Source organism: Kogia breviceps, chromosome 4, assembly GCF_026419965.1.
Source record: "Kogia breviceps isolate mKogBre1 chromosome 4, mKogBre1 haplotype 1, whole genome shotgun sequence".
NCBI classification, from domain to species: domain Eukaryota; kingdom Metazoa; phylum Chordata; class Mammalia; order Artiodactyla; family Physeteridae; genus Kogia; species Kogia breviceps.
Window position 1 is genome coordinate 142,776,409 of NC_081313.1, and position 21,922 is coordinate 142,798,330.

Below are 21,922 nucleotides of genomic sequence, written 5' to 3' on the forward strand. Positions count from 1 at the left end.
GGTGCCGCACATGCGCAGCGAGAGGCCAGGCGCGCGTGAGGTGTGGTCCCGGCGCGTACCACCTGATTCCCCCACTGCGTTTCCCGCCCCGGTCCCCAACCCCCTTCCCGGCAAAACGTCCCCTGGGGGATGACGCACAGGCGCACTGTGCCAGGAATCTTGCGGTGGCGTCCGTAAGTACTCCGTTTTAAGAACTCTCCCGGCGGGATCGGCTTTCACTAGAAATTTGAGGACTTAACTCTGGAATTTGAGTTTGAGCCCAAGGCTTTTCGTTGTGGGCCTGTGAGTATGAAGTTACGACTAAATGGGAAATATATCTTACAGATTTCATTAAAATGCCTGCAAATTGAAGCTAACAGTGGTTGAAGTTAGTACTGACTGAGTGGGATAATTCCGAAGAACACAAACACAAATTTATATTGATTACACAAATATGATGACCAATAGCTAACTCGCCTGGGTAATATTTAAAGAGAAAAATTTGAAAAAGCTTGGAGACAGATTTCCTCCTCACGGGAGTTCAATATTAAGAAGGTGTGTTCCCGACCCTTTGGAGTCGGGCCCCAAGAAGGGTCTACTTAAGAAGCATAGAGAGCTTTATTCTGTGGTCAGAGAATGGAGAGGTGCAAACTGGTGCTGTAGAGCACAGGTTCTCCTGGAAAGACCATTAGTGGGTCTACTTTATAGGGTTCTTGTCAGTGGCGGGCGGGTTGGAGATCTCCCGGGTGAGGGGCAGGCATGTTCCTCACGCACCTCAGACTGAAGTGCCGCGTACAGCGCCTGCACACGACCTGCTGCTGCCACCGCCATCTTGAATTGAATGGCCTGCGCAGGCTTCCGCTCACCTCAGGCCAAGTTTGGGTGTCCCGAACAGCGCTTCTGCTCTGGGAGCTCTAATGCGATGGGTTAGGTGGAAGGCCTCTGCACACGGCCCTCTACAGGCCAGTGAAACTAGACTAAGCACAAAAGAAGAGGTTAGACCTTATCACTTAAGATTCCATTTTATTTTTCCCAGGGGACCATAGTGGCCTTTGGCAAAGTGGCAAATCCTCTCTCTTTATTTTGACCTGCCCCTCATTCTTGACGGGTGCTGAGGGGCGAGGGTCTGTCTTCTGCAACTGCTTTCTGCCGAGTTTGGGTGTTGTCATAACCCCAGGTGGAGGAGCATAACTTCTCCCCTGCTGCCTTGAGATATGTTTGATTGTTGACTGGCCTCAGCTCTGACATGGTATCCCTGAGCGACCACCATTTGAAGTTTAATAGATTCTAATCTTTTGGAGACAAAGGACACCAGACAATTTAAACTACATGGCCCAAATATCAGCAAGAGGACGATGGTTCTTAAGGGGCCCAGGAAAGGTAGAAACCAAGGATGCTGGGGAGGGCTTGTTTTACCCTGCTCCAAAATTTGTTCGGCCAGATTAGGCTGGCTGGCTTCTGTTAGCCAAGTTGGTTTTTCTAGTAGCCTGTCTACACTTTCTTCAATCAGGCCACTTGCACTGATGTAAAAGAAACATGTTGTATTGACGTGCACAGACCCCCTCCCTGGTCAGCCAACAGATAAATCTAGGGCAATCCAGTTATCCTAAAATACCTATTGCTTGGCATATACGATTACTTATCTTTTGCGTTTTTTCGGAAAAGGAGTTTTAGGTTGGAGAGAGGTTCACAAGAGTAGTGTGGAGTGGGGTGGGGTGGGGGATGGTGTCTCTTTGTCTTGGATTATTTCTCCAGAGGTTGGGGCTCAGGAGCCCTGCCCTCTTCATTGGAGTGTGATGTACCCACGGAGCGATCCCCTGCAACTTCAGGGCAGAATGGGTGGTTAGGATCACTAAGTGCGGTTCGTTCCACTTAGGAGTGAGCTGATCTCGTGGGCTGCCTGTTTTCCATGTTTTTAGGTACACCCACTCTCCTGGCTGGAAGGGATGTAGGGCCAGGTCAGTGTGTGCAGGCCGCTCGTGGTTACCATATTCTGTGAGAGCTTTCATGGTTTCTCCTACCTGGAGAGCTTGAGTTGTTTCATTCCAAGGGGGTTAAGGTGTCCCTTCTTGGGTTTGGGGAATGGATCTACCATTCATGAATTCAGATGCATTTAAGTTTAACTTATCCCCACCGGGGACTAACCACATGTAGAGCAGAGCAGTCAGAAGAACCTTAATCCAGTTTTCTTGACAGGCTGAGTGTAAGGTCCCTTTTATGCCCAGGGCACTCTTTATCCGCTTCATCACTTGAGACACAAATGCTGGATCATTATCATTTTGTAGGGATCCTGGGAGCCCAAATCTGGGGATTATGTCTTTTAGTAATGCCTTAGTCACTTCAGCCACCCTTTCAGTTCTAGTGGGGAATGCTTATATCTGAAATTGTCCGGTTCTCTCAGTGTGACAGTGAAGTCTGTCTGCCAGTGTTCTCCAGGGTCTGTCCCTCTGGTTTGAATGGGACTTATCTGGGGGCTCTGGTGTTGGGGTTATTTATTGCACCAATGGGGCAGGTCTCAACTACCCAACCGATTATGTTTTTCATGCTTGGGGTCACCATGATCTCAACCAGCTAATTATCTAGGACTTCCCTCCCATAGTGAGATCCTTAATGGTCCTCCCTGATGGCTTGGCAAGCTACAGTTTGGGGCATTAACTAGCCACCCATGACTACCCAAATCCCTATTGAAGCCCCATTTTGGGGTTTTGTCTAATACTTCTTTTGTGTAGATTGGGGAATAATTGGATGGATCTGACCTTCAAAGTATGAAGGGTCGTTGCCAAGTTACTGGTTCTAGGGCCATCTTTTTGGCAGTTGCATCCACTGTGTTGTTTCCCATTATCCTCTGCATCCTCTTCTTGGTGACCCCAGCAAGGAATCATTGACACCTGTTTTGTAATCTGTACTGCTTCTGAGAGTTTCAGTATGCTTAAGCCATGTACCACCTGTTTATTCTCTGCAGTAAGCATAACTTTTTCCCTCCAAATATCCCTGTGTCTGTGTAGGGTAGCATATGCATACCAGGAATCTGTGTAAATATTTAAGGGCTTCCCTGTCCTGAGCTCTAAGGCTTGGGTGAGGGCCATCAGTTTCACCTTTTGGGCTGAAGTCCCTGGGGGTAGGCCTGTTCATTCTATGACTTGGGTCTGGGAGGTTATTGCATATCCCACCAGGCTTTTTCCCTCCCTCATAAACTACTCCTCTTCAGCGTTTGGGAGAGGCTTGATTCCTAGGTTGGTGTAACTGGGATAGACTGTGTCTGTTGTTTGTATACACTCATGTTCTAAGGGCCCTGTTTCTATAGGTAGTAAGATGGCAGAATTTAATGTACAACAGGTTTGACGGGTTTTTTGTTTTGTCTTGTTTTGTTTTTTGGCTGCGCCGCACCCCAGTGAAAGTGCTGACTCCTAACCACTGGACTGCCAGGGAATTCCCAGTGTACGACAGGTTTTCATAGTAACCACTAAGGTGTCCAAAAGTGTAGCCTGGACTTGAATTGACCTGGGGGATAGCATTCTGTTCCCTTAGAGCTTACAAATGCTTGAAACTGGTGTGGAGTTCATATGGTGATTGGCTGTCTGAACATTAACTTCTCAACCTCCTTTAGCAGAGTTGCAGTAGCTCCTGCTGCTTGAAGGCAAGGAGACCATCCCTTAGCAGTTTGATCTAATTGTTTAGATCTGTCCAGGGAAGTTTGTTCTCAGCCATTAACATTACCATTTTGTGCCCCCTGTCTAGGGGAATGCCAGTCTCCAGTTTGTCTCCCATTAGGTGGATAGTAACTCCCAATTTATGTAAGATATCCCTTCCTATCAGGGATATAGGATATTTGGGAATGTGTAGGAAGGAATGGGTGACGTGTTTGTCAAATTTGCTGTTTTTATTTTTTTGCGGTACGCGGGCCTCTCACTGTTGTGGCCTCTCCCGTTGCAGAGCACAGGCTCTGGACGCACAGGCTCAGTGGCCATGGCTCACGGGCCCAGCCGCTCCGCGGCATGTGGGATCTTCCCGGACCGGGGCACGAACCCGTGTCCCCTGCATCGGCAGGCGGACTCTCAACCACTATGCCACCAGGGAAGCCCTAAAAATAATTTTATTGAAGTAACATTGTGTTAGTTTATGCCTTACAGCAAAGCAGCAAAGTGATTCAGTTATGTGTGTGTGTGTGTGTGTGTGTGTGTGTGTGTGTATATATATATATATATATATATATATACACACACAAACATACTCTTTTTCCTATTCTTTTCCATTATGGTTTATTACAGGATATTGAATATAGTTCCCTGTGCTATACAGTAGGACCTTGTTGTTTATCCATCAATTTTCCTTTTTTTCTTCAATCGCCCCTTGTGATTTATTACCATAATTGTAATTTCCCCTAGGAGGATTTCCTATAATAATTAGCATAAGTAACTGTTCATGCTCCTCTCTGCTGCCCAAGTCTTCCATCACTTTTGCCCCTCTCCCACACTGGAATCTCCTGGACCATTTACCAGAGCTTTTCAGTAGACTCTCCTACGAAAGGATTGCACCATTCCAAATTCCTTTTACACCAGTTACAGTCTTCCAGTAAAGTACTGTCCTACTGCAGATTCTTCCCCAATCCTGTAAAGTCTGCAATAGCTTCTACCTTACGCATTTGTATAATTCTCCTTTTTGTCATCTTTCCCCCTTCCCCTCGCTGCCGCGGTGCTACAGCCCAGCCTCAGGTCCCGAATAAACCGAATTCCTCTGCTTGTACGGAACTGGCCGGCCTTTCAAGATGGCGGCTCCCACTGAGACACAGTGCATGGGGACGGCCATATTGCCTCCTGAACAAAGCCGACCAGCGTGTGGAGCGGGCAAAACTGCTCGGTACGGAACAGCGCAGATCCGGGAGCCTCGTGCTTTGCTCACCCAGACCGGAAGCGGGAGAGTTCGCCGCAATGGATGTGACATCCGTACTGGGATAAGCTGTGGCAGGCGTTTTGGGACCTGATAAACGAGCTGGGGGGTCAGAAGGGGGATTTATGGGTTGAGACCTGAGGAAGACTGAAATTGTTATTGGTACGGCGGTGCATGAGGGTCAGTAATTGAAGGTCTATGGGGTCAGTGGTGGGGAGTCTGTAGGATTAGAGTGTTGGGTATGTATGTGGATCAGTCATAGGGAGAGCTGTGTTATTTGTGGGTCAGGGACGGCGGGCCTGTGCGCTGATGGGGTATCCGTGTGGCCAGTGATTTGTGGACCTATATGGCCAGTGCTGTGATGGGAGTAGGGGTGCTCTTTGAGATTTCTGATTTTTGCACCTGGTGATTCAGTGATTTTTAGAGGTTATTAATGGGGCCCAGAGCTGATAAAGGTTAGTCCCAGTTTCCTGGGAAATGCCTCACTTTACAGTCTGTGTAGGTCAGAGGCTGCTCTCAAGTTGAAGCCTCTCCTCAGATGTTTTTTCAAGCCATCATCTCTTTCCATCATTCATATCCTCACAGTAGAAAACATCCTTTGAATTTAAGACCAAACAAATCTAAAGGGACAGGTTTATTACTGTTAATTCCGTCGAGCCGAAGACTACCAGGAACACCCTGTAGTTGAATAAGTTGGGTTTATTACTCTTGCATGTAGTTAGGAACACGTACACAGTGGGGAGCCTTAAGGGTGTCTCGATAAGAGGTGTTAGAAAACACTTGTTACAGGATTTGGCCTTGTGTTAGGTGATTTTGAGGAGGGTGTAGGGAAGGGCCTTGCTCTGAATTGGATGTTTTCAGGAAATGGGGTAATTCAGTGAGTGGGATTTTTAATAAATCTTATCTAGAGAGAAGAATGACTAGATTGAAGCTAAAGCTGTGATAGGTTGAAAGGTAGCAATCCTTCATGTTAGTTGGGAGAGGGGGATGTTTGGTATTTTGTGAATTGGAGAATGTTGATATTTTTTGTTTTTGTCTTAATCTATCCTGGTCAGGGAGTGGCCTGTTTGATGTAAGTGTTTCTTGTAATTGTTCGTGTTAAATAGGAGAGTTGAGTGCCAGGCCAGTTCTCAGATAGGAAGGACTGCTTTTTCTCTTTCTCATGTAAGATTTGATTTCAACCCTGCTTCTTCCTCAGTTTATTGCAGTCCTTCTACATTCTGTTCAACAAACATTTATTAAATGCCTGCTGTTTACTTGTTGCAGAACTGGGCGTTCAGACATGAGCATGACTATTTGATTGTTTTCTTCCAGATTTATTTTGACAAAGCCTGGGATACCCTATATGAAACAGTCTTCCTATCATGAGAGTACTCACTTCCTCTAAATGAGTTCAGCCCATGTCTGCATGACCCATCCTGGGACTGCGAAGATTACCAGGTAACTATCTTGCCGCATTGTGGTATGTTCATGTTTAATAGTAGTTCCAACCTATAATTATTTTTTTTTAATATAGACAACTGCACTATTAAAAATTAGCAATAAAAATTTAAACAGAAAACATCTTAAAATTAACAAAATCAGCAATTTTAATCCATGAATACTGACTTGGCAAGAGAATTTGCCAAGTTAGAGGAAAATATGAAAGAGCTCTTAGGATTTTACTGGCTGCTTCTGGTTAGGGAATATGGGAATGCATATTCCCTAAACAGAAGCAGTTTTCTACTTTGTCATTCCCATTCTTATTGCCAGGGATCTGCTCCATCTTCAGTTAAATCTTTACATATATATCCATGATTATTGTCGTATGGTAGTTCTGCATATAGAACAACAAATATAATTGCTGGTCCATAGGGCAACAATAAGGTGTTAGTAAGTCAACAGAAAACATATCAGCATTCATCCAATTAAAAATACACCTTGTCCAAGTTCTATGTGATCATATTATAATCACAAGAGGGCTTCCTTCACGTGGTGGTTTGGTAAGGACTCTTCTATAAGGACCAAATGACCTTCTTCTACAGGGTGACCTGTTATCCACGTGACTTTTGGTGGTAGTGTTTCTAGACTGGTGAATGTCAGTTCTGGCTCCAGGAGGCTCCATTCTATCTCCTAGTCCTGATTCCTCAGACCTTTTCCCTTTTGGAAGAGAAGCAGAAGATGACCAAGTCTCAGGTGAGTTGCTTGCTTACTTTGTACTTGATTTCCATACAATGAAATAGAAAAGAGTGGAAAGTCAAAAATTAGGATTAGGGAAAATGTAGAGAGAACGAAAGATAAAGACTTGAAAAGAGTTACTATGTAATATGCAGATTATATATTTTGAAACTACACGAAACCAGTATTAAAGCGTAGTTCATATATATATATTTGTTATATATAAATTTCAAGAAGACACAGTGGAAAGTTAGAGGATATCATATACATGATTTGCATTCTCTACAAAGAGAAATCAGTTGAATTTTCGATGAAAAGAAAATATTTCCTGCCAGTAGGACTAAAAGAAATCTTTTTGGCAGGGTCTTCCTATAGGTAATGTCCTGACCTATACTCCTGTCTAAATGTACCATTTGTTGAATAATCCACTTACTTGAAGTGGATGCTGCCTTGATTAAATTTCCATTTGTGATTAGGTCTCTTTTGCTTTCCTGTTCTCTTGCTGTGTTTAACTCTTTTTGCTGAAGATAGATCTTTGCATCATTTTTCTCAATAGGCATAATGTAGAACTGGGAATGTAGTTTTGTATACTATGGTAAAAATGATGAGAATGATTAATTCAGATTGAACAGGAGCATGCTATTACAGGGTCCAGTGTCATTCGAGGATGTGGCTATAGATTTCACCCAGGAGGAGTGGCAGCAACTGGACCCTGCTCAGAGGACCCTGTACAGGGATGTAATGCTGGAGAACTACAGCCACCTGGTCTCAGTGGGTAAGGATGGCTTCCCAACATAACTCAGAGCCAATCCAGTGCCTCTCAACTGGAATTTGATTGAGTTGGGTGGGTTCTTGACCTACTTGTGACTTTTTGCTCTCTTTCTTCTCTCCAGTGGAAGGTCATTACTGTGCTGAGGGCCAGCTGGACAACTTCATTGTAGGGCTCCTAAAACTGTACCTTTTCTTCTTTCTTCAGTGTAGTAAACTCAATTCCTCAATTTTTTTTTTATCACAGGGTATCCAGTTTCCAAACCAGGTGTCATATCTAAGTTGGAACAAGGAGAAGAGCCATGGATCATGAAGAGAGACATATCAAATTGGATCTATCCAGGTGAAAATCTGGCAGATGGAAGACAAAGGAAGTGAAATATCAATTTGTTTTTGTTTTTAATTCGTTGGCAACTAAGACTTACATTTCCACTCAGATTGATAACTCCTGTTCCTCCTTGCTCCTGTGCTGTGCGTGTAGTAGGTATTCAACAACTAGTTAATTCAGTAGCAGTGAGCCATGTACAGAATAGAAATTTTTTATTGATCCACTCAACAATCATATCTTTAATACTTTTCTAAAAGAGATTTAAAGACAGTAGAAGGCAAATGCTTTTCAGGAACATAGGTTATACATAGAAAGACAAGACATCAAGATTTACAGCTATATAAAATTGCATGTCCAATATAGTTACTGCTTCAGGGGTTCAGTGAAAATTATGGTCTAAAGAGATGTGGCATAATTGAAGAAGGCATTTTTCAAAGTGTGAACCAGCTACTTTGAAGCATATCTGAAGTGTGGCTTAGGCAGGAGGAAGGTGAGGGCAAACTCTAGGAAAGGACATGTACAAATCCTTGGAGGTAGAAATCAACATGGCTTTTCTGTTAGAAATTTTCTAGGTTTACTTTAATAAAAGATATTTATTGGGGAATAGTAGAATATAAAATTGGTTACATATTGTGACTACAGCTATGTTTCACTAGCTGTACCCTGAAATTTTCTGTTATTATTTTTTTTAAGCAGTTTTGAGATGTAACTCATATGCCATACAGTTCACCCATTTAAAGTCAGCAGTGTTTTTTAGGATATTCACAGATTTGTGCAACTGTCACCATAGTCAATTTTAAGACAGTTTTATCACCTCCAAAAGAAACCATATACCCTTTAGCTATCACACCCCTTCTTCCCATCTCCCCAGCCCTAAACAATCACTAATCTGCTTTCCGTCTGTATTGATTTGCCTTATTCTTGATATTTCATATAAATGTATTCATATAATATGTGGTCTTTTGTGACTGACTTCTTTTACTTAGCATAATGTTTTCAAGGTTCATCCACATTTTAGCATGTATCAGTACTTCATTCCTTTTTTGGCTGAATAATATTACATTGTATTGATACACTACGTTTTGTTAATTCATTCATCAGTTGTTGGATATTTGGCTTGTTTCCACCTTTTGGCTACATGAATAAGGCTACTATTAACATTCATGTCCAAGTTTTTGTATAGACATATCCTTTTTTTTCCTTTGGTGTGTACCTAGGAGTAGAATTGCTAGGTAATATAGCAACTCTATGTTGAACCAAAACGGTCCCTGAAGACTAATTAGGTTGAACATTTTTTCATATGCTTATTGGCCATTTATGTATGTTCTTCGGAGAAATGTCTGTTCAGATCACTTGTCCTTTTTTTTTTTGAAGTATAGTCAATTTACAATATCTTAGTTTCAAGTGTACAACATAGTTATTCAACATTTTAATAGATTATACTCTATTTAAAGTTATTACAAAATAATGGCTATATTTTCCTGTGCTGTACAATATATTCTTGTTGTTTATTTATTTTATACGTAGTAGTTTGTATCTCTTAATCCCCTATCCCTATCTTGCCCCCCATCCATTTTTGAATTGAGTTATTTGTCTTTTATTATTGAATTATAAGAGCTCTTTATATAAAGTTCCTATATAGAACTTTTATGTAAAGTTTGTTATATAGGTATAATTCTTTGTATAGAATTCTTATTTGATATAAATCTCTTATCAGATAAATGATTTGTACATACTTCCTCCCATGTTTTCTTTTTACTTTCTTGTGTCCTTTGAAGCACAAGAGTTTTTAACTCTTTTTAAAATTTTTAAAAATTTTTGTCTGCATTGGGTCTTCATTGCTGAGCGCGGGCTTTCTCTAGTTGTGGCAAGTGGGGGCTACTCTTGGTTGCGGTGCGCAGGCTTCTCATTGCGGTGGCTTCTCTCATTGCGGAGCACAGGCTCTAGGTGCCCAGGCTTCAGTAGTTGCAGCATGTGGACTCAGTAGTTGTGGCACGTGGGCTCAGTAGTTGTGGTGCATGTGCTTAGTAGTTGTGATGCATGGGCTTAGTTTCCCTGTGGCATGTGGGATCTTCCCGGACCAGGGATCAAACCCATGTCTCCTGCATTGGCAGGCAGATTCTTAACCACTGTGCCACCATGGAAGTCCCAAGAGTTCTTAATTTTGATGAAGTATAGTTTATCTATTTTTTTGTTGTTATTTGTGCTTTGGTGTCATATCCAAGAATCCATTGCCAAATCCAATGTCATGAAGATTTACCCCTATGTTTTTTTCCTAAGAGTTTTGTACTTTTAGCTCTCACATTTAGGTCTTTGATCTGATATTTTGAGTTAATTTTTGCATATGGTTTGGGGTAAGGGTCCAACTTCATTCTTTTGCCTGTGGTAATCCAGTTGTTCCAGCACCAATTATTGAAAAGACTCCTTTTCCCATTGAATGGTCTTGGTACCCTTGCCCAAAATCAACTGGCCATAAATGAAAGGGTTTATTTCTGGACTGTCTATACTATTCTATTGATCTAGATATCTGTCCTTATGCCAATATCACACTCTCTTGATTACTGTTGTTTGTGGTAAGTTTTGAAATTGGGAAGTATCATTCTTCCAACATTGTTTTTCTTTTTCGGCATTGTTTTGGCTCTTCGGGTTCCATATGAATTTTAGAATCAGAGTATCAGTTTCTACAAATAAACGTCTTCAGATTCTGATAGGGATTGGTTGAATTTGTAGATCGATTTGAGGAGTATTGCCATGTTAACAGTATTGTCTTCTGATCCCTGGAACATGAAATGTTTTTCCATTTATTTAGATCCTCTTTAACTTTTTTCAGCAATGTTTTATAGTTTTCAGAGTATAAGTTGTGTACATCTTTGTTAAACATACTTCTTAGTATTTTATTCTATTTGATACTATTGTAAATGAAATTGTTTCATTAACTTTATTTTTGGATTGTCCATTGCAAGTGCATAGAAATGCAATTGATTTTTGAATATTGGTCTGGGATCCTGCAAACTCACAAAGTTTACTAGTTCTAATAGTTTTTAGCTAATTCTTTAGGATTTTCCATATAAATGAATTTGTCATCTGTAAATAGAGATCGTTTTAAATATCCCTTTCCACATTGGATGCTTTTTATTTCTATTCTTGGTTAACTACCCTGGCTAGAACTTCTAGTACAATGTTGAATAGAATGGAGAGTGGACATCCTTGTCTTGTTCCTGATCTTATGGGGAAAATCCAGTCTTTTACCATTAAGTTATGTTAGCTGTAGGTTGTCATGCCCTTTGTCAGGTTGTGGAAGTTGCTTTCTATTCCTAGTTTGGTGAGTGTTTTTATCATGAAAATGTGTTGCATTTTGGCAAATGTTCTTTCTGCATATATTGAAATGATCTATTTATGTGATATGTTAGTGAATTTTAATTGATAGATCTTTGGACAGCAAATCAACCTTATTTTTCTGGATAAGTTCCACTTGGTGATGGTGTATAATTCTTTTTATATGTTGCTGGATTTGGTTTTCTAGTTGTGTTGGGGGTCTGCAAGACCACCTTCAGGTCTGCTGATTTGCTAGAAGGACTCACAGACTGAGAAAAGCTGTTATATTCATGGTTATGGTTTATTACAGTGATAGAATTTACCAGTCTAGATATGGACATTTCTTTGTGGGAAGATTTTTATTTATTAAGTTTCTTTCCTTGATGTGGATCTGTGTAGATTATTTACTTTTTCTTGAGTCAGTTTTGGTAGGTGGTTTTTTTTCAAGGAATTTTTCCAGTTTATGTAAACTGTCATATTTATTGGTATAAACTTTTTTCATAATATTCCCTTTTTGTTCTTTTATGTCTATAGGATCTCTAGAGATGTTCTGTCTTTCATTCCTGACACTAATACTTTATTCTTTCCTCATCACTAGCTAAAACATAACAATTTCATTAATTTTTTTCAAATAATCAGGTTTTGATTTCATTTATTTTTCTTTATTGTTTGTCTATCTTCTATTGATTTCCACTGTGATCTTTATTGTTTCCTGTCTTCTATTTATTTTAGGTTTAATTTGCTCTTTTTCTAGCTTCTAAGGTAGAAGCTTAGATCATTAATTTGAAACCTTTATTGTTTTCTAGTATGAACACTTAAATATAGATAGTCCTCACTTTGTATGGTAGTGAGGGGCCATAAAAATTACCATGGAAGCCAGAACTTTGCCAAGTAATTTTTATAATCAACGGGAAAAATTGTAATTGATTTTGACCTTTAAACATTTTTCGTTAAAACATTAAACGTTATCTTGGGGACTTCCCTGGTGGTCTAGTGGTTAAGACTTTGCCTTCCAATGCAGGGGGTGCAGGTTCGATCCCTGGTTGGGGAGCTAAGATCCCACATGCCTTGTGGCCAAAAAAACCAAAACATAAAACAGAAGCAGTGGGGCTTCCCTGGTGGCGCAGTGGTTGAGAGTCCGCCTGCCGATGCAGGGGATACGGGTTCGTGCCCCGGTCCGGGAAGATCCCACATGCCGCGGAGCGGCTGGGCCCGTGAGCCATGGCCGCTGGGCCTGCGCGTCCGGAGCCTGTGCCCCGCAACGGGAGAGGCCACAACAGTGAGAGGCCCGCGTACCACAAAAAAAAAAAAAAAAAACAGAAGCAGTATTGTAACAAATTCAGTAAAGACAAAAAAAAAAAATGGTTCACATTAAAAAAAAATTGAAAAGAAAATGCTATCTTGCTGTTGGTTATAACTGTTTATAGAGATGAAAATGTAGTAAGACTAATATTTATTTATTACCCTGCAATTTAAAACGTTGGAAGAATTGAAAATGTCTTTTATTTCTTTTCAGAAACTCTATGTAGAGTGCTTTGAACAGTGCTTGCCTTCTTATAATTGTATAACTTAAGGAGTTAGCATGTTCTCTGTGCCTTAGTGAATTGTCATATTACTTTCTAAGGTTGGGTCAGCTTCCAACATTTTCTCCTTTGTGCTTTCAGTGTTGTGAAATATGTCGAAGGTAATGTGAAAATTTTGGCATCACTTTCTTTGAAATATTTTTATCCTTTCCATCACAACCCAGAAATTTGTGTTGATAAGTTTGCCTTCACTAAGTTCCTCTGGCTGCATATCTAAAGTCTCATAAATAGTGGCAATGCCAACATGGTCAGCTATCTTCTAATCACATCCAGTGTTGTTATGTGTTGTTTCTTTGCTGCATTTACATCTTTGTTGGTCAATTCCCTTTTTCATTTACGCATTTTTGGATGATTAGGATAATTTGGATAATGTCACGTGGGTTTATCAATGGGATACAAGGAGGAAACAAACTACAAACTTTGCTGTCTGTATATATATTGGACAACAGATGTGAGTTAATAATCACCAACAGACTTTGAAAGAAGTGAAATGATTGGGTACTGATCATGATGTGTATCTGTTATTTATTTAGTGATTTATGGACCGAAGAGCTAGCAGTGAAGTTTGTACTTTATGCTGTTAGACATACTGTGGTCATTAAAGTGTGAACTATGTTGTTGGCAGACTGGTGTTATTTAACTAAACTGTGGTAACTAAATTTCATGCTTGTTGAAATCTTGCAAAATGAGGATTACCTGCATATAATTTGTCATCTAAGCATGAAGCTGTGTCCCACGAATTTTGATATTTTGTGTTTTCATTTTCATTCAATTAAGTTATTTTCTAATTTCTCTTTGGACCTTTTGACACATAGTTTATTTACAAATATGTTATTTAATTCCCAAATTTTGGGGACATTTCTGATATTTCTTTTTGTTATTTATTTCTAATTTAGTTCCATTCGGGTTGGAAAATATACTCTGTATGATTTCCATCCTTATAAAATTATTGCAGCTTGTTTTGAAGCCCAGTATATAGTCTATTCTGATGTTTGATTAATGTGTTCTTGAAATGAATGTGTGTTCTGTTGTTGGATGGGGTATCTGTAGATGTCAGTTACGTCAAGTTCATTGATATTTACTGATTTTTTTTGTCTACTTGTCTTTTTTAAAAATATTTTTTTAAAATATGACTTGAATTTTATTTATTTGTTAATTATTATTTTTAAAAATTTATTTTTGGCTGCGCTGGGTCTTTGTTGCTCTGCGCAGGCTTTCTCTAGTTGCCACGAGTGAGAGCTACTCTTTGTTGCGGTGGGCAGGCTTCTCACTTTGGTGGCTTCTCTTCTTGAGGAGCATGGGCTCTAGGTGCATGGGCTTCAGTAGTTACAGCACGTGGGCTCAGTACTTGTGGCTCACAGGCTCTAGAGCTCAGGCTCAGCAGTTGTGGTGCATAGGCTTAGTTGCTGTGCGGCATGTGGGATCTTCCCGGACCAGGGATCGAACCTGTGTCCCTTGCATTGGCAGGTCGATTCTTAACCACTGCGCCATCAGGGAAGTCCTGTCTACTTGTCTTATTAATCATTGTGAGAGGGGTGTTGAAATCCCTAGCTGTAATTGTTAATTTGTCTGTTTTGTCTTTCATTTTTGTTAGTTTTGGTTCATGTTTTGTGGGGCTCTGTTGTTAGGTACATATACGTTTATAATTGTTATATCTTCTTGCTGTATTGATCCTTTAGCAGTTTTGAAATGTACCTAATTTCTAATATTTGTTATCTTGAAATCTCTATTGTCTGATTTAGTATAGCTACTACAACTCTCTTATGCTTAAAACTTTTTTCCTATCCTTTTATTTTCAACCTATTTATTTATTTTTGAATTGAAAGTGAATCTCTTTTAGACAATGTACAGTTAGTTTTATCTAGTCTGACAGTTTCTGATTGGAAAATTATTCCATTCCTAAATCTTTATAATTACTGATTTGGTTTGATTTGTGTTTGACATTTTGCTATTTCTATTTGTTTAATCTCATTTTTGGTCCCTGTTATTTTGTTACAAGAATATTTTTTATTTTTATCTTTATTTTTTTTGCAGTATGGGGGCCTCTCACCTCTGTGGCCTCTCCCGTTGTGGAGCACAGGCTCCGGACGCGCAGGCTCAGCGACCATGGCTCACAGGCCCAGCTGCTCCGTGGCATGCGGGATCCTCCTGGACCAGGGCACAAACCTGTGTCCCTTGCATCAGCAGGCAGACTCTCAACCACTGTGCCACCAGGGAAGCCCACAAGAATATTTTTTAATAGACTTTTTAATTTATTTATGTATTTGGCTGCATTGGGTCTTCGTTGCTGCATGCAGGCTTTTCTCTGGTTGCAGAGAGCAGGGTCCACTCTTTGTTGCGGTGTGCAGGCTTCTCATTGTGGTGGCTTCTCTTGTTGTGGAGCATGGGCTCTAAGCGCACGGGCTTCAGTAGTTGCGGCACATGGGCTCAGTAGTTGTGGCTTGCGGGCTCTAGAGCGCAGGCTCAATAGTTGTGGTGCGTGGGCTTAGTTGCTCCGTGGCATGTGGGATCTTCCCAGACCAGGGCTCAAACCCGTCTCCCCTGTATTGGCAGGTGGATTCTTAACCACTGTGCCACCAGGGAAGTCCTTATTAGACCATTTTCATTCCCCTGTTTAATTTTTAGTTGTAGGTGTGTGTGTGTGTGTGTGTGTGTGTGTGTGTGTGATGTTGCTATAGGGATTACAATATGATATTTATCTTCTTATAACCCACCTTATGTTGATACTGCATTTTTTTCTCTCACAAATTATAGAAACTTGCACTAGCATAGCTCCATTTTCTGTCCTCCTGAACCACCTTGTGCTGTTTTGTTCTTTTAGTCATGTTTGTTATGTTTGTATTTGTCATAAATTTGACAGTATAGTGTTACTGTTTTTACTTTAGAAAGTCTTTTGAAGAAATTAGAAGGAAATATTATTTAAATTATACATATTTAAATCCTTTATATTTACCGACATAGTTTAAAATTTTTCTGTTGTCTTGTGGATTTGAATTATCATCTGGTATTATTTCTTCAGCAGGAAAGATTTTCTTTAGTATTTCTTATAGATCAGTTCTGTTGGTAACTTTTTTTTGTTTATCTGGAAATGTTTTCATTTTGCCATTATTAAAGTTTCACTGAATGTAGAATTCTTGGTTGACAGGTTGCATTCTTTTAGTATTTTGACTGTGTGTCATTCCAGTTTTTCCTGACCTCAGTTATTTTGTGTGTGTGTGTGTGTGTGTGTGTGTGTGTGTGTGTTGAAAATTCAACTAACGGTACTGTTATTCTTTGATACATGATGTGTCATTTTTGCCCTTGCTGCTTTGAAGATTTTTCTTTTTGCCTTTATTTTTCAGCAGTTTAATTCTGATTTGGCTGGTTGTCTTGATATCCTTCCTGTGGTCTTGAGCTTTTTGTATGTATAAACTAATGTTTTCCACTGAATTTGGTAATTTTAAAGACATTTCTCCAGATTTCTTTTGGCTCTTCCCCCCCCTTTCTAAACTCCAATTACACATATACTGGAATGCCTAACTGCTCCACAGATCTTGAGATTCTATTTTTTAAATAATTTTTCTTTTTGTTCTTTGGGCTGAATAATTTCTAGTGATATATCTTCAAGTTTACTGATTCTGATTTTGCCTTCTGCTGTCTCAAATCCATTAATGAGCCCATCTGGTGAAATCTTCATTTCAACTTTAGAATTTTCATTTGGTTCTTTTATTTTTAAATTTACATAAAATAAATGTTACTCTTTCTTTAAATTTTGAAAAAGATATAGAGGAAGTTAACTGCCACCACAATCATGATACAGAAAAGTTCCATTACTCTCAAAAATTCTTCTTCCTGCCTCTTTATAGTCAAACTGGTTGTTTTATATTCTTCTTTCCTCTTTTGAAATGGTCAGTTTATTCACTTGTTCCTTAGAATATTTTCCCTTAGTTTTTTGAATATGTTTTATAATAGCTTCTTTAAAGTCTTTGCTAAATCCAACATTTGCACCCATTTGGAGTCAGTTTCTATTGACTGATTTTGTTCTTTAGTATAGGTCACATTGTTTTCCTTATATGTCTCATAATTTTTGGTTGAAAGCTCTACATTGTAGACAATACGTTATAGCGTCTTTGGCTCCTTTTGTTCCTTCTGAGAGTTTTTGTTTTAGAGGCACTAGCTTGGGCTTAAGCTGTGACATCTTTCTGTCTTGTGGAGTGTCATCACTAATATCTCTGCTTAGTTTTGTTTGTTTGATTAAGCCTGGCTATAGATGTGAACTAATGATTTGGACAGAGGTTTATTAGACACCTAAAGCCAGTATGACTTCTACTCTTTGCCACCTGGATTGTGCATGTCTCAGAACACTTTAAAAGCATAGAAAATTTGCAAGTTTCCCTAGCCTTTCAATCACTGCTGGGCTCACTAGGATCTCTTTTCACAAATATTTTCTCAGTCAGGTGGGAATGTATGGCAAGTTCATTATCTCAACCTTTCTATGATTCCTTTGCTTACAAATTCTCCTTGTTAAATTCCTAGCTGCTCTACTATCAGCATAAAACTATATCCTGTGGATTTGTGTTATCTCTCAATGCCCCATAAACTAGGGATGCAAGACGGGAAAACCTTAGGAAAGAGTGCCACAAACTCCCCATTCTTACCTAATGAAGTAGAAGTTTTTGACAAGTAAACACTTTTCACCTTGTGGCCTGCCTTTGGTAGTTTTCCAGTGCCCTGAATTGGTTGTTTTTAAAATTATTTTATTCAGTTTTATACTTGTTTTCTGAGGAGGGGAAGTCCGTGACTACCTCATGCCACCATTGTCAGAAGTAAAGTCCATCTTTAGTTACTCACCCAATAAATTTACATGTTTTGTTGTGTTTTAAATGGCCTGTTGCCCTCCCAGTTCTGTCTTCATGGACCATCCTGGATCATCCATTTGTTTCACCTCTTCTGTCCTCTACTCAATCTTTATATCTGTTTGATTTTATCTCTACAATTTTATTCTTTCAGACAGGGAGACTAGACTTGACACACATGAATTGGATACACTTGGAGATGTTTACTTTCATAAGGATATACTGGAAAGTGTCACAAGGGATCATTCATTGTACTCCATTTTAAAGGTCTGGCAAGGCGACCAGCTGGAGATAGATCAGGAAAATCAAGACAGACTTCTCAGGCAAGTCACAATCATCAACAACAAAACAGTTATTGAAGAGTCAAACTATACATATAATGCATTTGGAAAAATATTTCATAACTGCATAGACCTAGATACTTCAAGACAAAGACTGTGTAGGTGTGATTCATTTGAAAAGAGCTTGGAACCTACTGTAAGCCTATTCAGTTGTAATAGGGGTTATGCAAGAAAAAACACAGATGAGAATTTTGAATGTGGGAGAACATCTAGTTCTTCCTATTCTAAGCATGAAAAAATTCATAGTAGAGTGAAACACTGTGCAGATAGTCAATTTGGAAAAATCATCAGTGATAAACAGTCTCTTATTCAATATGTGAATGTTGAAACTGGGGAGAAGATCTGTGTATGTATTGAATGTGGAAAATCTTTTCTCAAGAAGTCACAGCTCATTATACATCAAAGAATTCATACTGGAGAGAAACCTTATGGTTGTAGTGCTTGTGGGAAAGCCTTCAGTGAGAAATCACATCTCATTGTACATCAGAGGACACATACCGGGGAGAAACCTTACGAATGTTCTGAATGTGGAAAAACCTTCTCTCAAAAATCATCCCTCATTATCCATCAGAGAGTTCATTCTGGTGAAAAACCATATGAATGTAGTGACTGTGGGAAAGCCTTCTCCCAGAAATCACCCCTCATTATACATCAGAGAATACATACTGGTGAAAAGCCATATGAATGTAATCAGTGTAGGAAGGCCTTCTCCCAGAAGTCACAGCTGATTATACATCATAGAGCTCATACTGGAGAGAAGCCTTATGAGTGTACTGAATGTGGGAAAGCCTTCTGTGAGAAGTCCCACCTCATCATACATAAAAGGATTCACACTGGGGAGAAACCCTACAAATGTACTCAATGTGAGGAAGCCTTCAGCAGAAAGTCAGAACTCATTATACATCAGATAATTCATACTGGGGAGAAACCTTATGAATGTACTGCATGTGGGAAGACCTTCTCCCGGAAGTCACAGCTCATTATACATCAGAGAACGCATACTGGAGAAAAGCCCTATAAATGCAGTGAATGTGGAAAAGCCTTCTGTCAGCAGTCACATCTCATTGGACATCAAAGGATTCACACAGGAGAAAAACCTTACATTTGTACTGAATGTGGGAAAGCCTTCTCTCAAAAGTCTCACCTCCCAGGACATCAGAGGATTCATACAGGAGAGAAACCTTATATATGTGTTGAATGTGGAAAAGCCTTTTCCCAGAAGTCAGACCTTGTTGTACATCAGAGAATTCATACTGGGGAGAAACCTTATCAATGTGCTGTATGTGGAAAAGCCTTCATCCAGAAATCCCAACTCACTGTACATCAGAGAATTCATATAGTGGTGAAATCATAAGAATGGACTAAGCATAGAAAAGCCTTTAGTATCTGTTCAAGCCTTAATAAGTACCACAAAACTCACAGGTTTAATGTGTTTCTAGGCATCTTTGTTGGTACTATTTTACAAGTGAAATCATATTTGTAATGTGTTTAATTTTTTTATCAAAGATAATACAAGACAGTTTTGTTTGTATAAATTTTCACTGTGGCATGTTAAACTTTTAAGATTTGGAACTGAATGATTAGCATAACAGAACAAATTATATATAGTCTATTTTGAAGTTACATTTTCCTGATTATACTACATAATAAGTTAGGCATGTGGTAATATTGTTAATGTTAACCTCTCGTAATTACAGCCATGCAGTAATTCCCCAAAGAGGACATGAAGAAAGTGTGAGTCAAAAAGTGCCAAGACCTAGAAACTGCAGTAAGGGGAAGGGACTTGACCATCAGACCCTAAAAGTATATGTAAAATTCTTCTTATAGAATGATGGAAAGATGGGTTGAAAAGGTTCAATAAATGTGGTCTTTTGGGGCTTTTTAACTTTAATAATATAAGTTGATTTGTGTCTGTGGATGGACCCAGGACCTTGGAATTGATACTGCTTGCTCATTTCTCCCTTTTACCCCGCCCTTCTAAGAGCTTGGTGTGGTGGAAAGACATTGGTTCTAAAGTTAGATGGCCATGAGTTTTAACACTTGTTCCCTTATTAATAGATTGTGTGACATCTATGAAGAACTTTTTAACCCTCAGTGTCTGTTTGCTCATCTGTATGTGAAATCCTGGCAGACAGCACTTTTTTTTTTTTTTTTTTTAGTTATTTCTAATATATACGTTTTAAAGTAGTAACTAGAATTATGACATAACATTATATCAGAACATATAAGATTTTTAGAAATTTCATGTAATGTCTGAAACATTTATATTAACATATTTCCATACAAATAACCCAAAGAAAGTTTAATATTAGTTTTTTGGTTTTTTTGTTTTTTTATACTGCAGGTTCTTATTAGACATCAATTTTATACACATCAGTGTATACATGTCAGTCCCAGTCGCCCAATTCAGCACACCACCATCCCCACCCCACCACGGCTTTCCCCCCTTGGTGTCCATACGTTTGTTCTCTACATCTGCAGACAGCATATTATTAGCTAATATTTGTACTGTTTGTCCCTCTCTCTTCTCTTGAAATAGGCTACTAATTTCAATGTGCACACATTTAAATTTGATTTGCATTTAAGACACACTGCTTCTGATCTCAGTTTTCCTGTCCTCTACTTTGTGCATTTCACTGCCTTTGTGTCTGGTGATCTAACTCATGCTATGTTAAAGAGACCTCAATTACTTTTCATTTATTTTATTTTGCAAACACATACAAATTGTGATATATCTATATCTATATCTAGTTGATTCTAATATATATATGGAAATACTAAGGGACAAGAATAGGCAAGTCACTCATTAAAAACAAATATTAGAGAATTGATCAGACTGAGGTTTCCCACAAAGCTGTAGTAATGTAGGCAACATAGTATTGACACAAGAGTGACAAAAATAGATGAATGAAATGAGAGCCTGAGAATGAAAAAATTATATATGAGTAACTTTATGACAAAAGTGGTATTGTGATCAGAAGGGGAAAAATTATCTTTTAATAAATTGTTCTGGGTCAATTAATCTAAATATAAATATGAAATGCAAAATGACAAAGTTTCCAGGTAATTATATAGGAAACTCTTCATAACCTTAGGATAGGGAAAAATGTTTGACACTGTGCATGAAGAAAAGATTGATAAAATGGCTTATATTAATATTAAAATTTCTTCTGTGTTAAAAGAAGTGGTTAGTTTGGAATAAGCTTGGATGTATCTAGCAAAATTACATATGCAATTTCTAAACATTTTTAGGAATCTTCTAAAGATGTGTTGGGAAAATATTAAGAGATGCATGCTTGGGACTTCCCTGGCAGCCCAGTGGTTAAGACTTCGCCTTCCAATGCAGGGGTGCAGCTTCAATCAGTGGTTGGGGAGCTAAGATCTCACATGTCTCAAGGCCAAAAAACCCAAAACATAAAACAGAAGCAATATTGTAACAAATTAATAAAGACTAAAAATGGTCCACATCAAAAAAAGTCTTAAAAAAAAAGAGGTGCATACTTATGTTTATTCATCATAGCACTATTCACAACAGAAAAAAGTAAACAGCCTAAATGATTATTGATAGAAAATGTTTAAATATAGTATATCTGCACACTGGGGATGGTGCAACTCTAAAGAGGAATGAGATATGTCTTTTTATACTCTCCAGTCATGTTCTCAAATAAAACAAGGCACAGAAGAGTTACAGTACACTGTCTTCTAAGAAAGACAGATAGTGGTGGGAAC

The 21,922-nt window shown here is 39.0% G+C and overlaps 1 protein-coding gene across 1 annotated transcript; it reads left to right on the forward strand.

Annotated features, from left to right (window-relative positions):
* The first annotated feature begins 4,847 nt into the window (after positions 1-4,847).
* Positions 4,848-20,310, forward strand: LOC131755195 (zinc finger protein 300-like). Its single transcript, XM_059061527.2, is given in 7 exon segments — positions 4,848-5,046; positions 6,181-6,306; positions 6,891-7,041; positions 7,672-7,798; positions 8,039-8,134; positions 18,007-19,460; positions 19,462-20,310. Coding segments are annotated over 5 exon segments (1,764 nt in total). The 5' UTR covers positions 4,848-5,046; positions 6,181-6,306; positions 6,891-7,026; the 3' UTR covers positions 19,534-20,310.
* Positions 20,311-21,922: the final 1,612 nt, after the last annotated feature.